The sequence below is a fragment of the Lissotriton helveticus genome, chromosome 5_1, assembly GCF_964261635.1.
Source record: "Lissotriton helveticus chromosome 5_1, aLisHel1.1, whole genome shotgun sequence".
NCBI classification, from domain to species: domain Eukaryota; kingdom Metazoa; phylum Chordata; class Amphibia; order Caudata; family Salamandridae; genus Lissotriton; species Lissotriton helveticus.
In genome coordinates this window covers 1083076998-1083093975 of record NC_136065.1, presented here as the reverse complement: position 1 = coordinate 1083093975, position 16978 = coordinate 1083076998, and the positions used below count along the sequence as shown (strand labels likewise).

Here is a 16978-nt window from a genome sequence, read left to right as displayed (position 1 = left end):
GCATACAATGGACTCCGGATTTTGAGGACCGCATATCGCTCTATGCGGACGATATTTTGTTGTACCTCACGTCGCCTCAAAAATCGTTTAATGTATTATTTGATGTGCTTAATTCGTTTGGAAGAAACTCCGGCCTCGTAATTAACTGGACCAAGTCCCACATATATGTGCTTGCTGGCGGCGTCCCCCTCCTGCCGCGTGGATGTCCTATCCAGGTGACACAGACGGGCTTTAAATATCTGGGAGTCTTTATAACATTGGACCCTGCGGTTCGCTACGAGCGTAATTTGCTTCCTCCACTTCAACGTTTACGATCTGACGTAGTGGGTTGGCGTAAGTTGCCGTTATCTCCTCTTGGGCGAGCAGCTCTTTTTAAAATGATGTCCTTGCCGCGGTTTTTATACGCAATCCAGAATACACTCGACGTAATTCCGGCGAGGTATTTCCGGGAGGTGGAGACTTTACAGAGACAGTTGATATGGGACGGGCGTTCGCGTATCGCTCTACCAAAGCCAACACTTCCCTGGTATGACGGCGGTATTGCACTTCCGGATATCAGGCGATATTATTGGGCTTCCCAGCTTGCAGCGATTAACCATGGGATGTATGGCCCGGCTTTGAATCCAGCGTTCGAAATGGATAAGTGGCTGCATCATTTCCCTGATATACAAGAAAATGATCAATGATCGCTCGAGCCTGCTCGAGCACCTCAGGCCTGTCTGGATTGCAGATGGTATAGAATTAGACGACGAGGACTGGCAATCGGCGATATCCTCACCCAAGGAGGTCGCGATCCCGGCCCGTCTCCGCCTTATCTAGCTTAAGATCTTACATAGGATTTATGTTACCGGCCCACGCTTGATTCGTATGGGTTATTCGACGGATGGATTGTGTAAGCGCGGTTGTGGTCTGCTTGGTACCTTTCTCCACATAATCTAGGAATGTCCTGAGATGGTGCTTTTCTGGAATCACATACATGAGGTGATGAATGAGGTAACGGGTGTGGCAATGTTGCCTGAAGCTCGACGGTGTTTGTTGAATGTATGGGAGCTGAATGACTATGATGTGTCACAGACACGATGGGCGACCCTTGGTAATATGATTGCTAAGAGAGACATTGCACAGCTGTGGGGTTCCCAGAGGCCCCCCACGGCTGTGGCTTGGAAGGAGAACATGGATTGGTGCATGTTTAGGGAAAAAACTGTGTATGTGGCACGAGGTAGACCCAGGAAATGGGGGAAAATTTGGAGCCAATGGAACTCATACCGGGGAGATATATGTACGCCCCCCCTCATAGAGATACCTAATCCTCCCCAGTCCCCCTGACCCAACATTCCTGGTGTTGTTTAAAGTTTCATGTTCTTGACTTTGCGTTCCCTGCCTCCGACCCCCTCATCTGTGTAAAATAACTCCTGTATTGTATTGTAATGCATTTCCCGTCCTCTTTGAGCGCACGCCCGAGTATATTGTTTTATTGCCTTGTTTGTTCCTTTCATGTTTCATTTAACAATAAAAAGAGTTACAAAAAAAAAAACAAGCATTTACAATGCAACGGTTTCGCCTTTGTAAAAGTTAGAGCTGTTGGCATTGTAAATGACAATTTTTTTCATTTATGTGTTGGTTTCCTGGTAACCTGCCAGCACAACCTGTAATTGTGAAAATTCAAAGCTAGCTCCATGAGGTGACTGCAGCGCTATACTATGTACAGCTCATGTATTCATTCATCTCCCGATGCTAGAGACGGCCTTTCCAAGCTGCTTTAGTGAATCCTCTACTGAATGTATTTGTTTTTCGATCACCCCCTTGGCCCCCGATAGGCATGTCATTAGTGATTGTTGTGGCCCCTCATCTGACTTTAACACATTCCCGGCCTTCCTCTTTCCCATCCCTCTCACTCAAATTCGAAAATACACAAGTCACAGTAATTCAGGAACAATACAGTCTTGAAACGATTATGGGTCCGCTAGGGTCTGAATGCTATATGAACCCAGAACTAAAAAAGTTGAGTGATAAGGCGACGGTCCCCTCAAGTCAGAGCTACTCAAGAATACACTGGGAACAGGCTTGTGTCCAATCAAATACATATGAAAGCTACGAGTTTTGTAGCTCAGTTTTACAAGTCGGTCCCTTGATATCCCGGTCTGGAATCTTTCTTATCTTTTCCGTGCAAATCTGGAACTGTTGGACCAATACAGTCCTCAAATCCTGGCAGCCACATTCCCATGGCCCAATTGAGCTTGTACCCAAATTAAACAGCAGAATCTCTGCAGTGAGTATGTCCCAGACTACCAGCAACCAAAAAGGCGAACTCACCAGGTCCTGGAGTCGCCCGGCCTCATCCGGTCTATCACGGGCTTAAACGGGACCGTCTTAGCCCGGTCTTGGCCCGGACACAGCCCAGGCGACTCACGCAGCGGGAGTCATTAGCGGGTTAAATAGCGCTCCTGCTCTCGATTACAAGTGCCGCTGTGAGCTCCTCCACTCACCAACAGGACCCAAGGGAGCAGCCAGTGCTCTGTGGAATACTCCAAGGACACAGATTGGGATTGGGGAAAAGGTGCTTAAGCAGGCACATGCATCAATATTTTCCACACAATTACGTAATTTTTCACATTTCTGTAGGTGTGGGAAGAGTAAGTGATTGGCAAGAAGCACTCAATTGTGGTCAACTGTTGAAGGACGGACCGGAATCAAGGATTTCACATTCCAAAGTCAACAACTGACCGACTACACCGCGAACGGTTCCTCCCTTTTCTTCTCGAAGTGAGCACCCTTCAGTAATACAACTTATGCACACCACTACAAAGTGGGAAGCAGCTTAACAAAGAGACTACATTAACACAACTACAGGTCTTCATAGAACAAGAAGGGCAATGACTTGCAAGAGAGGTATCAAACTATGTGATTTTTTTCTCGGGTGACCGCATAATGGGTTACTAAATGACTCAATGTTATGGGAAAATATTTCCAATCCCGGGTAATCAAATAACACTTTGGGCCTTTCTAGATGAGGGGTGCCGTCTAGATAATCTTGTTTCATTAGTGCTCTGAAAAGGCACCGGTGACGGCAGAACTCCTATTAAATAAATACATTAGACTAAAGCTGGGACAAACATTCCTCCGGGGATAGCGTTGGCAAACCCAAGAATAAAACGTTGCATTCCAGGTTAATAGAGACATCTGCTACTTTAGAGACATCTGCTACTTTAAACGTGAGGGGACACATTTAAATCGACTTCTTCCGTAGTCATGCGAATGAGAGGTATTTTTTGTATTGGGAACACAATATTTCGAAAACTTTTTGGTCAAAGAAAAACGGAAAATAAAAGTTTCACTTTGGAATGTGAGGTTTTCTGTTGTGCAGAATATCTGTATCTATTCTGGGTGGTGGGAAAACGTGTCGATCAGAATCTCGAGGCGGTTGGGCACTGAATACTGAACTTTCCATGTTTAATTTCTTCTTTCCTTGTAAAAAAGGGCTTTGCGTGAGCTGGCAGTGGCACTGCAGCTGTATAAGCAGTGCCAGTGATCGTTCGCGCGGGTAGACAGAGGCCAGCCCCTTTGGAGGCGGGCGGGGCAGTCGGCCCCGCTCCTGGTCTGGCACGCCTCCTGGACCAAGCTCCTGCCGCGTCTCGCGCACACGGTTAGCTGTTCAACGACCCAAACAACATATAAATAGCTCGTTTGCAAAATTAACAACTGGCACAAGGGTGGGCTTGGCGAGGCGCAACACTTTAGGGAAGGGCAGGGGCTTGGTGAAAGACATAATCAAGTTTTTAATTTAAGCGTGTGCGGCGAATATTTCACACTTATTATACACGATATCAATGCACTTCCATGGGTTGTGGCACGTGCCGTGGATCTAATGTACCAACTGCAAACTACCTCGAGCACAGGGCATGCACTGTGCAACTTGTTGGCATCCTTGTAAATTTCCATTATCAGATGAACTCCAAGCCTGCCCAGACCCTAATACCCGGGACCTCTTCATTATCAATGAAAGTCACGAAGCGCCGTCCATGAAAGAAGCTGTTAACTGCGTCGAATCCACTCACTCTTAGGAGCACTGCGACATTGGATTACACAGTAGAACTTTCCTTCCCCGCAACACGGACCACGCACGTTTCTAAAACACCCCGAGGCTCGCTTAAATAAATCTCTATCGTTTAATACTAGCAACTTTATTGAAAAAGTACCGTTCCGCGCCAGCATCTACATTTACAAACTCAGTAAGTTTGTATTGCTTTAATTATTTTTAACAAAACTGCCTAGCGTCATGTGGACAGTACGGTTTATGTGCAGGTTAGCCTAAAACAATAGCGTGTGCATAACTTGAATGACAGATGGAAATACATATTTTTTGGCAACAACCCATCCCATTGTAATTCAGCGAGGTGTGGGGTAATAAAATGACACCGTCTGCAGGAATCTCTGTATGTCTTGCCAGTGCCTATTCGAAAAAGCATCACTAATCTATGCATACATGGTTTACCATGTATGGCACATAGCGCAGAACCACACATTCGCATTAGAAAATACAACTTTAAAAAGTTGTTTTCTCGTGCACCCTTACCTGAATCTCGTGAATGCGACTGAAGCCATCCCTGAAAAAAAATTCCACCAGGTTGGTGAGGGTGCTTGGTCCTGGCATATCCCGGAGGCTCTTCACCCGGTTTCTTAACAGAGCCTGTGCCGAGCCCTGCATGTCCGGTGCTGGCTGCTGCGGGGTCTGCCCGTGTTCTTCAGGTAGCAGCTGCCTTTGTTTCGGCCGCAGCAGTATCCCGGTCACCTGCTCATCTCCTTTGCTGTTTTCCAAAGGTAACGCTTTGGGAAGCTGGTGGAAGCCTGCAGCAAGCACGCGCCCCCAGCAAACACCGGGTTCGACAGCGGGCAGCCAGCAGGAGGAGTTCCTCGAGATGTGGGAGAAAACAGCCATTTCCAAACGCTGACAAACTTCAGGGTTTGGTTCCTCAAGCTGCTTTGCTTTAATGCCTCTCTCCCTCTTATATGTCCAGGCCAGACTAATGCAAGCACTTCCTCCAAACACCCCTGCCTTGCCAGGGCATCAGTTTACACACCATCATTTATCACTCCCTCCCCCAAAGGCTGGAAAAGGGGTGGTGGTCTGGAGACTGGTGCGAGAGGTGAATAAAAAGGGAGGACATTTTGACTCAGCTCTGATCAAGCACTACTTAAGAACGCAATGTGAAGTGTTACTGTAAATGCAAAGCTCTTTCCTCCATGCAGACAGACGCTGCACTTAGCAGGATTCGTGCCGCTGGAGGTCTATAGGGGAGCCTGGAACACTCCCATGGATTCTTATGTGATTTGGAAAATAAAACAAGTCAGGTCCCGGGCCGCGCTGTGATTGGCTGACGTCACGGGGGTGTCCCGGCCGGCAGCCAATCACAGCGCGGCCCGGGAATGACGTCACGGGGGTGTCCCGGGCCGGCAGCCAATGGCAGCGCGGCCCGGGACAAAGGGGCGGGGCTTAAAAAAAGCACCAGAAACGCCCCCGAATCGCGTTTGAGAGAAAGCGCGATTGACAGCCTCTGCCTCCCAATGGCTAGCCTCCATTTATGGAGCTAGCCAATGATAGGCAGAGGCGGGTCATCACCCCAGATAGAACTCAAGAGGTTTTGCTAGCGCATGCGTACTTCGTACGCATGGCTAAGGCAAAACCTAAAAAATTTGATCTGTTTGAGATTCTGGAAAGGAAGGGAATTGGTATTGTCTCTAAAATCTCTTTTGGTCTCAGTCTGATATAATTATAATTTTCCACCAGTTTGTGGACTGAAATACATAAAAATACATCAAATGAATTATTCTGCGATCTAACAAGCACATGGCATGACTGACAAGAAAGCCAACCAATGATAGGCAATGGACTGATCAAAATACTAGGTACTGGTATTGTACAAAAGAGGTCTTAAACAAAAGCAAGAAAAAAATGTTGGGAGATTCATTATCCTGGATATCAGATGTATGGTCCATGAGGGAGCAAAATCTAGCAGCAGAGACGTTAATCTATATGTACGGTTCTCTAACGGACAGGAACAGCATTGCTGATATGGTTTCAGGAGGTGGCCCAGAGACTTGGGATCATGGAATAGTGAAGTTAAATATGAAACCGTAAAGTCAAACCAGATAAAACTTTATGAGTTCCTAATATGTAAACTTTGATAAGCAAATGCAAAAAGCCCAAACAGTGCACCAGCACCTCAAAAAATGAACTAGTAAAGCAGGAAAAACACAGGAATGTTGTATGCATGCTGCACATACAAACAATTGAGACAATGCCTAGAATACATACTTGGACTACATATAGTGGCTTGAATGACGGATATGATGAAGTATTTTTTTTAACCAGTTTTTATTTATTTCCCAAAAACAGCTGCCATACCGTATACAGTAAGAGGAACATAGACTGAATAATTACAGAGATCAATACAGCAGCATGTAACTAAAACAGAACAGAGTAACATTGCAGGTGTGCACAATAAAAGGAAAAGAGAAGAAGAAAAAGAATAACAGTGAAACTGGCCAGCTAGCGCAGGAGGATGTAAATCAAGTCTAGGGTCACGGGGTGGGGGGTATCCATGTTGTCATGGCCGCATGGGTCAGATTTCAATGTCTCTCCATAGCAGTCCCCTAGATCCCAGTCCTCCCCCAGTGCTGGGTTAATGCCGGGTCCAGAATGGTCAGCATCAATGAGTTAGCTCAGGATGAAGCACTAGATAGGAGTGAAGTAGTTGCAGATGTTTTTGGGCCTGGAAGTAGGGGACAGAGCGTCGCATACACATCGCAAGTGGTGTTGCAATACATTAGTTCCCTTATCCAGGCTTTAACTGTCGGTGTTGTAGAGCCGCCCCAATACACGGAGATTTGCCTCTTAGTCAGTAATAAGAAAATGGCTGCAAGTGTCAAATCCCAGCCCCCAGTGGCTGGACATAACCAAGCAGCGCAAGTAATGGGGAGTTCAGCCTCAATCATTGGTGTGAGATGTCGGAAAACTGCCTCCCAGTACGACAAGATGGGGGGGGGACAGTTTCAAGCTAAGTGTATAAAGTCGGCGCGGTCGGCCGCACATCTGAGTCAGCTCTGGGGCCTGGAAGGGTCCATTCTGGCAAGGATTTTTGGGATAACATAAGCTCTATGTAGGTATTTAAAATGGAGTGTCTGTAGTTATTTGAGATTTGAGAGTCTGTTCGCAGACGTTTGCCCATACTTTATCCGGTAAGGGGTGGGCAAAGTCTTTCTCCCATGCCGCAAGGGACACTCCCCCCAAAACCAGCCGAAGCATCAGGGCTAGGTGATATAGGCGGGAAACAAGGCGAGTACTGTTGGGCGATATAATGACTGTGGAGAGTGGGAAGAACTCTTCTGGCTCCATCGTTGAAGGCTGCAGAGTGGCGACTATGGAGGTTCGTGTTCAGAAAGGACACATGTCCTGCCTCAATATCAGAGATTGAGCGCCGCTGGGCTTCGCAAAACAGGTCCCCTATAGTGTAAAGTCCACATCGAGATAGTGTTTGTTTGGTCAACGTTTCAGTAATCGGGGTAGTTTGTTTGGCAATGGAAATTGCGGGGAATAAAGGCTGTCCTCCTTCCAGTAGCAGCAAAGTCTTTACCAGGCCCAACATGTGGTATGCAACGTTTGTATCTCAGTAGGTGATCGCGTGAGACCAAGAGGGAGAACGATAGAGAGGACAGGTGCGAGCCTGTGAATACTCAGGTTTCAGGTATTGTAGGCACATGTCTGGATGATACCAAAAGTATGTAGAGTGTATTTGTGCTACCAGGTAATATAGGTAAACATCTGGTACTCTGAAACCCCCTGTGCAAAGGGCAACGTGAGAGTCTACAAGCTTACATGGACCTGTCCACTGGCCCAGACTAGTCTGATTAGTATGCTCCGAAGTGTCTTGAAGAATTTAGACGCAAGTGAAATGGGGATATTTAAAAAAAAACGGGGCAGCACAACCATCTTGATAATGGCTATCCTATCGGCAACTGATAATGGGAGCGTTATCTACTGGTCTATTTGCGCGGATAGTCCGTCGACAGCGGGACCGTAATTAAGGTGGATGACTTCTGATGCTGTGCGGTGCAGTATAACACCAAGATACCGAAGGGGGTTATCGCACCAGTGCAGAGGGAAATCCAATGTAAAGGGATTTGTGACGCCTGTCACCGGGAATATCTCGGACTTGTTCTAGTTGATAACTAGGCCAGAAAGACTGAATCGTACCACTTCCTGAAGGGGCGGAGGAAGGTTAGTTTCAGGCTCGCAGACAAATAAGAGAATCCGGACCCGGTGAGATGGGTAGGCATTACTGGCCCTGACACAAGCAGTAGAAACCTCAACCCCTATGGCTTCTCCCTTGATGTCAGACCCACCGGGTACTGTTGACACCCCATAACTCTAACCTTTAGGCAAGAGCAGGGTCAAACAGGTAGTACAACTTATGTGCTGTATTTAACACTGATACTAATCATTAGGTCATGTTTTGTAGATTGTAGTTTTTTACTAGGTCCTGAAGAATCGCAGTCAATGTACTAGAAGCGAGAAACATGTTGACCACACCACTTGCACTGTAGCCCCGGTCCAATCTGGGAAACCAAAGTTCCCATGAACACCGCCTGCCCTTGATTTTAATTGTGGTAGAGGACCACCAGAATAAAATTGTTTTCCGGTACCTTGTACCACATTTTATCCTCACCCGCACTATCTACTCTGTCCTGGCCCCTCACCCCCACTTCACCCATAGGCAGTAGGATAAAAGATCTCCGATAAAGAGCCCCTCCTTGAGGTGAGCCCGTTGGGCATTGCACCGCTTGCCCGACGAGGAGCATTGCCTATGATGAAGCATGACACTCGCAAGGGTGTGTGAGGCCATTATATCCAACAAATTGGATACCCAGGGGTGGTCCTCCATTGAGCACTAGCCCTTATACCTTAGTGACCTTCTCCTTCTTTATTTCTCCCCCTAGGAACAGCCCAGTCATCTCTCTTGTTGTCTTGATATCTGGGGCCACGACTGCGGCCGGACCTTCCATTCTCTTTTCTCTGAATGGTAATCAAAGCCCTACTGGATCACAGTTGATCCTTGTCCTCCCCTACCCTTTGTTACATACACAGGCCAGAAGAGGGCCCAGATGGAATCTGAGACCCCGTTGAAGGTGCTGCTCCTGCAGATGTTGCACTAGTGGGTACATAGCAATAATAAACAGTAGGAGTGAAAGAGGGCAGCCCTGTCTGGTACCTCTCGATAAGTTGAATTGCTTCGTGGGTTCTCCGTTCACTCTGAGCCGGGCTACTGGATTGGCGTTGAGGAGGCGAATGAGATTACAGAAGCCACGAGGGAAGCCCAGTTTATTGAGCGCAGCATATAGAAAAGACCACTCCAAGAAATCAAATGCCTTTTATGCGTCCTACAGTACCACAGGGCGATCCATGTAGCTTTGAAAAAGGACTGCAAATATGGTACGCAGATTGACAGACGTTGATCAGTTCAGGACAAAGCCTATCTGAAGAGAAGAGATATTCTGGTCTATTAAAAGTGAAATATGCATCGTGAGAACCTTAGCCAGGATTTTATAGTCTTGGTTGAGCAGAGATAGGGGGCTGTAAGAGGCACACCTATTGGGTGGTTTACCCGGCTTGAGAAGTAGGGAGATGACCGCTCCACACATTATGGGAGGGAGTGTCCCCGATTAAAGTGCCTCCGTGTAACCTTCCAAAAGATGAGGTGCTTATATGACTTGTACAATATGCCTGTGAGCCCATCCTCGCTGGCGCACGGGCCCCATTAAGATCGTCGATGGCCTGGGACACTTCATCAGCATCTATAGGTGAGGCCAGGAATTGGTGCTGGCGCTCCTCAATACAGACCACAGCCACCTCCGCCTAGTCGTCGCGCGGTAGATGAAGCAACTCTTGGACCCGCGCGGGCGATGAAGCAACTCGGGGCCGAAGCGTCACGCGCGGTAGATGAAGCGTCGCGCGCGAAATGAAGCAACTCGGGGGCCGCGCGCCAAATGAAGCACCTCGGGGGCTGCGCGCCAAATGAAGCACCTCGGGGGCCGCGCGCGAAATGAAGCACCTCGGGGGCCGCGCGCGAAATGAAGCACCTCGGGGGCGAGGGTAGGGGAAGCAACGCGGGGCCGAGGGTAGGGGAAGCAACGGGGGGCCGCGCGTAGGGGAAGCAACGGGGGGCCGCGCGTAGGGGAAGCAACGGGGGGCCGCGCGTAGGGGAAGCAACGGGGGGCCGCGCGTAGGGGAAGCAACGGGGGGCCGCGCGTAGGGGAAGCAACGGGGGGCCGCGCGTAGGGGAAGCAACGGGGGCCGCGCGTAGGGGAAGCAACGGGGGGCCGCGCGTAGGGGAAGCAACGCTTGGCCGCGCGTAGGGGAAGCAACGGGGGGCCGCGGGTAGGGGAAGCAACGCGGGGCCGCGGGTAGGGGAAGCAACGCGGGGCCGCGGGTAGGGGAAGCAACGCGGGGCCGCGGGTAGGGGAAGCAACGCGGGGCCGCGGGTAGGGGAAGCAACGCGGGGCCGCGGGTAGGGGAAGCAACGCGGGGTCGCGGGTAGGGGAAGCAAAGCGGGGTCGCGGGTAGGGGAAGCAACGCGGGGCCGCAACGCGGGGCCGCAACGCGGGGCCGCGGGTAGGGGAAGCAACGCGGGGCCGCGGGTAGGGGAAGCAACGCGGGGCCGCGGGTAGGGGAAGCAACGCGGGGCCGCGGGTAGGGGAAGCAACGCCGGGCCGCGGGTAGGGGAAGCAACGCAGGCCGCGGGTAGGGGAAGCAACGCGGGGCCGCGGGTAGGGGAAGCAACGCGGGGCCGCGGGTAGGGGAAGCAACGCGGGGCCGCGGGTAGGGGAAGCAACGCGGGGCCGCGGGTAGGGGAAGCAACGCGGGGCCGCGGGTAGGGGAAGCAACGCGGGGCCGCGGGTAGGGGAAGCAACGCGGGGCCGCGGGTAGGGGAAGCAACGCGGGGCCGCGGGTAGGGGAAGCAACGCGAGGCCGCGGGTAGGGGAAGCAACGCGAGGCCGCGGGTAGGGGAAGCAACGCGAGTCCGCGGGTATGGGAAGCAACGCGGAACCAGGGGTAGGGGAAGCAACGCGGAACCAGGGGTAGGGGAAGCAACGCGGAACTGGGGGTAGGGGAAGCAACGCGGGACCGGGGGTAGGGGAAGCAACGCAAGGCCGAGGGTAGAGGGAGCAACGAGCGGCCGCAGATAGGAGGAACCAACGCGGGAGCCGGGTAGGGTAAGCAACGTGGGGTCGCGGGTAGGGGAAACAAGAGAGGGTGCGGGTAGGGGAAACAACACGAGGGGCGTAAGTGGGGTAAGCAACACAGGGGTGTGAGTGGGGTAAGTAACATGGGGTGCAAGTGGGGTAAGCAACACAGGTGTGAATGGGGTAAGCGCACAAGTGTGAGTGGGGTAAGCACACAAGTGTGATTGGGTAAGCAACATGGGGGTGGGAGAAGCAACACAGGGAGCATGGGGGAAGCAACATGGGAAGCAACGGTGGGGAAAAGCAACAGTGGGCAGGGCATGGAAGCCAAATGGAGGATGCAAGAGGGGGAAGCAAAACAGGATGCAGGAGGGGAGTTGCAAAACAGAGGATGTGGGAGGGGGAAGCAAAACAGAGAGGGAGGGGGAAGCAACAATAGTGTAGGTGGGGAGCTGAAGCAACATGGAGAAGGTGGGTGAGTGAATAGAAAACAGGCGAGAGAGCAATATGGAGCCGGAAGGGAGAACCACATGGGCGTGAGTGAGGAACACTAAGAGCGGCGAGAGTGAAGTTCATCAAGGTAACAAATGGTGGGCTTAAACAAAATGGAAAAGGTAGTGATTGGAAAGCCAGCAGTGGAAGGACACAAGTAACATGTCCATGCTCCAGGGGTAGGACAAACACAAGTAGAGGAAGGAAAGCACACACAAGCGGGTGATTAAGACGCACGCAAATAAGAGTGGCAAAGTGAATGAATGGCAATCAATGAGCAGGCTCTCAGCCTACTGTAAGCTGACATGTTTAGCAACAGACAACGCATGCGCAGTTAAGTAGGCAGAACCTAAAAAGCAACACTATGAAAAATAATTATGAAATGTACAATTTCATAATGTATATATTTGCCACCTTGACCCACACCTGCTAAATATTGTGCAAGGTACCTTCAAGGTGATAGTGCTAGCACTCCCCTGTATTATTTTATGTACATTTGTTAGTAGAATGTAGCTGCAGAAGAAGTAGGAAATAAAGTGTGTAAGTGAATAAATTACAAAGCTCCAAGACAGAACTTACAAGTACAAAGGCACAGCCGTGCTTTCTAACATTTCAGATAGACGGTGTGGTAGGGAGAACAAGAAGGATGAATCAAAAGAATTAGCAAAAGCGGACAGTGACCTGACTTCAAAAACAAAACTTGAGTGGACCCCAAGAACATGGTCCTAAAGGGCCAGCCAGGTGATACATTTTGCAGCCAATCCAGGGAATTTAAACAAGGAACGTTGTTAGCAATCTTCCTCAGTTTCAGGAGCATTTAGGTAATGATACTTTGGCCCATTAAGAGGTGCAATTGCATTATTGAGACCCAGATAAACCTTACTGCCATAATTAAGACAAAGGAGAAAAACGGTTTGTGTCTATAACTCAGTGCAGACATGAAAGCAAGGGGAGGATTCAACACAATCAGTGAAGCTGACAGAAGAAGAATTCGGCAATTGTAGACTCTGGTGATTTAAAAAAAAAGAAAAGAAAATTGACAGACCAAAATACAGAGATGTCTTATTTGGAAATAGGACTGATGCCCACAGACAACGAGCACAATCTGGAATCCCAGAAAGGTGAGTTGAAAGGGGTCAATCGACTAAGTGAGTAGGTGGACCTAAGCCTGAGGAAACATGGTATAAAGAATGTGCAGCTATCAATCACGAAAGCAGGACCTACATGGGTTTACTCAGCAGGAACTGCTCTTGCATCATGGTGTACTTTTGCTTAGGCTACTGCCGTGCTAGGTACGAGACGGAGGCACTAAGCTGAGTTTTTTCCTGTGTCTTAAAGATACATTGCAGAATTCAGTGCTGGAGAGCAATGCACCTAATAATCCAAAGATCAGGAGTGAGAAATGAGGGAGGGGAGATAATTCCAGTTGCTAAAGTACAGCATCATGAACTTGATCAAGATGAAGTCTATGTATACAACACAGGATATTGGTGTGGAGCAGAATTATGATTTTGCTAAAACTCATTTTCAACATTGCAACTGATACTTAATTTTTGCTCACAGCATACCATTTGTATCTAGGTCTGGGCTTTGACACGGTTGCTGTTAACCAGACCTCTTGCTAACAATGTAAATAGAGCGGACTTTGAATCTACCCCTTTCAACCACAGCTTTCACTAAGAAAGTAGCTTTGTTCAACCATTGGCTTGAGACTGGTCAATCATGTCTTGGTTTAGTCCAGTGGATTTTTTATCTCCCACCTAATGCTATTAGCTGTGTCGGTATATTGTTTCACCTCTACTCAAATGTTTGCAGTGAACTGCATGGGGGACTACGTAGTAACTATGGCCCATGTGTTAGCTCAATAAACCCCGAGTTGCTGGTTTAGTCAATGCTTGTCCTCATTATTTTTCATGTCTTTCATGGCTCCCACTTCCTCATACTTACCCATTTCTGTACCATCCCCTAAATGTTTGTAAAATGCTTGCACTAAGAATTGTTTTGGTGTATATCTCTAGTAAAGTACAGCAAATGAATAAAGATGGTACATAGTTTTCCCCAGATAATGTATACATACAACAGAAAATGTAAACAAATTAATTGTAAAATGTTGTAGAGATCAGATTAAAGTTCAATGTAACTTTGGTATGGTGTATAAATGGATGGATAATTTTATTGTCTCGACTAAATAAAAACCAACCATATACAATTATAAATATACTATTTTAAAAATTCCATATTGCATAAGAATAAAATACACTATTTGGTTTAAGAACAAATCTACTCATGTCAAACGGAAAATTGTGAATACTTGAGTAATTCTAAAGGTAAGCACACTTCAGGTAAAAAAAAAATCTGATAAGGCATGTAACCATTCTAGCATTACTACCACTGAATACATATCTCAGAGCTGAATTTAAGGTCCTTACACCATATTCATTAAATACCGAGCCTAAAAATATGTTCCTAAAACTAGAGAGAACAGAACAAATGCAAAGCAAGTGTAAGAAAATGTCTTGTACAAGCTTACATAGATGGCAATTCCCAGAGGTAATGTTGTAGTATTCCACCCAGACCTAAATTCATTAATAGTAAATGTCAGAAAGTGAAGACGTATGAATTTCCTTAAAGTTGAAAGTGTGACATGTATTCATGAATGGCAAGCGTACTGCTGTTGCTCTCAGTACAAGTTGACCGTTTACTTTTAATAAAATCTTCCCAGTCAATGTGTCGTATCAATTTCATTTGTTTTTTTTACATTTTTTTTTTTATCTAGGTGAAGGTGGTGTTGCCCAATGGTCACTAAAGTTCGATTCAGATAAAGATGTCAATAGAAAATCAGCACAAGGATTAATTAAGCCAGCTCGCAATTTATATGGAAGCGAATGAGTGCTTTTAAGGAAACACAATCAGAAATTATAATTAAAAAAGTATCCACAACACGTACGTTTTCCTTTTCTAGATATAATTACAACCTAATGTTATGTTCTACGTTAGACCGGGTAAAAGTAAATAACGTGTGAAATACAGAGCATTGTGTGATGTCCACCTAACACTGGGGCAACCCAGGATACACTATATGGCCAAACATCAACACTGGCACCTGTTTGACCGAAATAGATGCAAAAATGTTGTTATGGTGGGGGACTGGAGTCTCAAATCCAATATTCTCAGAACGCTAAAGCAAGGAAGTAAGCCTATTATTTACGGAAGCCAGCTGTTCGGTACAATGTAAATTATTTTTAAACTTTACCTCTCATTTTTCCATGATAGCCCTCCCCCACCAACCTCCACCCCAATGCAGCAAACAGAATGAGAAGTGCAAGCCCCCTGACACTGAAAGTAAGCACTGGTATTTACAGTCCCTACTCTTGACCTGTTCCTAGTCACCAGTATTTGCTGCAATATCCTTTTATGCTGTTCGGGGTGGCTTCCACCCCAGAATAAAGTAAATTCCACCACAAGCCTCTTCGATAGTAGCCGGCAGAGAGCTGGCCGAACATCGACTAACCCTTACAGATAATTGCACTTTTGCCTAGATATTTCTAATGTTGTAAATGCGGTCACTAGTGGCTTGTTGGGGTCACGTATATCACATTACAATGGTTTACAAATATGTCAAATGTACGTACCTCTCCAATCCAAAAGGACATCTTATCGATCTTGTAGACTGACACAAAGGTGTCCACGTAGTACAGCAGAAACACATTGTGTAAAATGGAGACGAAGAGGGACAGGGACCCATAAAGCACCGCCGTCGGCAAGTGGAAACAGAACCCCAAGATCCTGAAGCCCATTTCAGCTCCTCCTTGGGTTTCCCCCAAATCGAGATCATCTCCAGTTCAGAAAGAGCATCTCCCGGAAGCTGCTAGCACTCCAGAGGGGTTGGTCCATTGATGCCTACAAGGAGGACAGAAAAGAACAAACATGTATTTTCCCTTTCGAAAATCGTATGCGACTAGCAGAAACAATGTTCCACGTCTCAGCAGCTGAACTAAAACTATCTGCTCGGATCAGCTTTTTTTCCACTTCTGAGGCTACTTCCTGCTCAGCGATCCCACAGTGCGTCACTCGCCCCTGCCAAGCAGCTGGTTTATGAGGTTACAGGATGGCACTTTGGGCGGGACACATTTTAACTGCGTGTGAATCACCATAAACACTGACATTTATGTTCCTTGCGTGCACTGCTTGTAGGTCATCGTTTACAGATCAGTGTTAAATGCCTAGAGTAACCCCATAAAGTGGTGCTCGTGTTATCATTTGGTGGTAAAGTTTCAGAAGACAAAAATAGAAACGAGGCACAGCAACATCCTCCCCACATGCTTTCCTTTTTTTTCTTTAAACACGTCATCACCACCAGATCAACGCAAAAAGGTCTAATTTTACCACTACAATGGCGTAGTAAAACCACATCACCATAGCGGTGATTCCGATGAAGTTTGGTTGCCAACAGAAAAGATGTATTTTAGGGGGTAAAGGCATTTCCCATTACCCGGGCAATATAAAGGATGCCGTCAATATTCACGCACTTGTGCACGTCAGATCTGCATCATTTAAATGCCAAAACGACAACATTTCGAAAGCAATGGAAACTGAAACAGCAGTTTGAGTTCCGAAAAATACAAGACCTTTCTTCTTTGAAAAGAAAAGAATCACTTTATTTGAACTTCACGCATCTAGAATGGAAGAAAGGAGTAATGCAGACATTGTAACATTTTTGACACACAAGATATCCCCAACAGGCTCACATTGCTTGCTAAAAATAAAGGTATGTACATGCAGTGACCACGAAAGTAGGGGTGGCTCTTCCTCATATCATGAAGAAAGACCAGCGGTAAAGTAGAGAATGCTCATAACACTGCTTATTGAAGTGTTTTGGTTTCACCACTACTCCAAAGCATATCCTGGGCATTGCGTGGTCAGGTGTAACCACATGTAAATAATGAAAAGAGTTGTATTACAAACATTGCACTTTAAAAGCCCATGATGCTCAGCGCGCAAGATGTGTAAGTTATTGTACCGACAGGGGTACGTATTATATCTATGTGACTTCATGAGACGTACTCATTGGTTTTTACGTAGAGGCATGCTTCCCACGGTTTTCCTAGGTGAGATCGATCGAGTGACTGACTTGTGTCTTCTGGGTTTCTGTCTCCGTTTCTCACAGGTCTTAAGCCAACTGACGTCGTCCTGAGGAGACCCTACATATCAGCCTTGGTCGAAACGCCGTCATCTTATCCCAGGCTCA

At 47.5% G+C, this 16978-nt stretch overlaps 1 protein-coding gene across 2 annotated transcripts in view; it reads right to left on the bottom strand.

The window, feature by feature from the left end:
• SLC68A1 (solute carrier family 68 member 1) overlaps positions 1 to 16978 on the bottom strand; it is a 185854-nt gene that overhangs the window by 121936 nt on the left and 46940 nt on the right. The window contains exon 2 of one of the 2 annotated variants that reach the window (XM_078643652.1): positions 15363 to 15630. In XM_078643652.1, coding sequence (XP_078499778.1) covers positions 15363 to 15527 — 165 coding nt within the window. In that variant the 5' untranslated portion in view covers positions 15528 to 15630. Of the gene's footprint in view, positions 1 to 15362; positions 15817 to 16978 lie in introns of those variants that run through there. The other variant, XM_078643653.1, reaches the window with a different exon arrangement.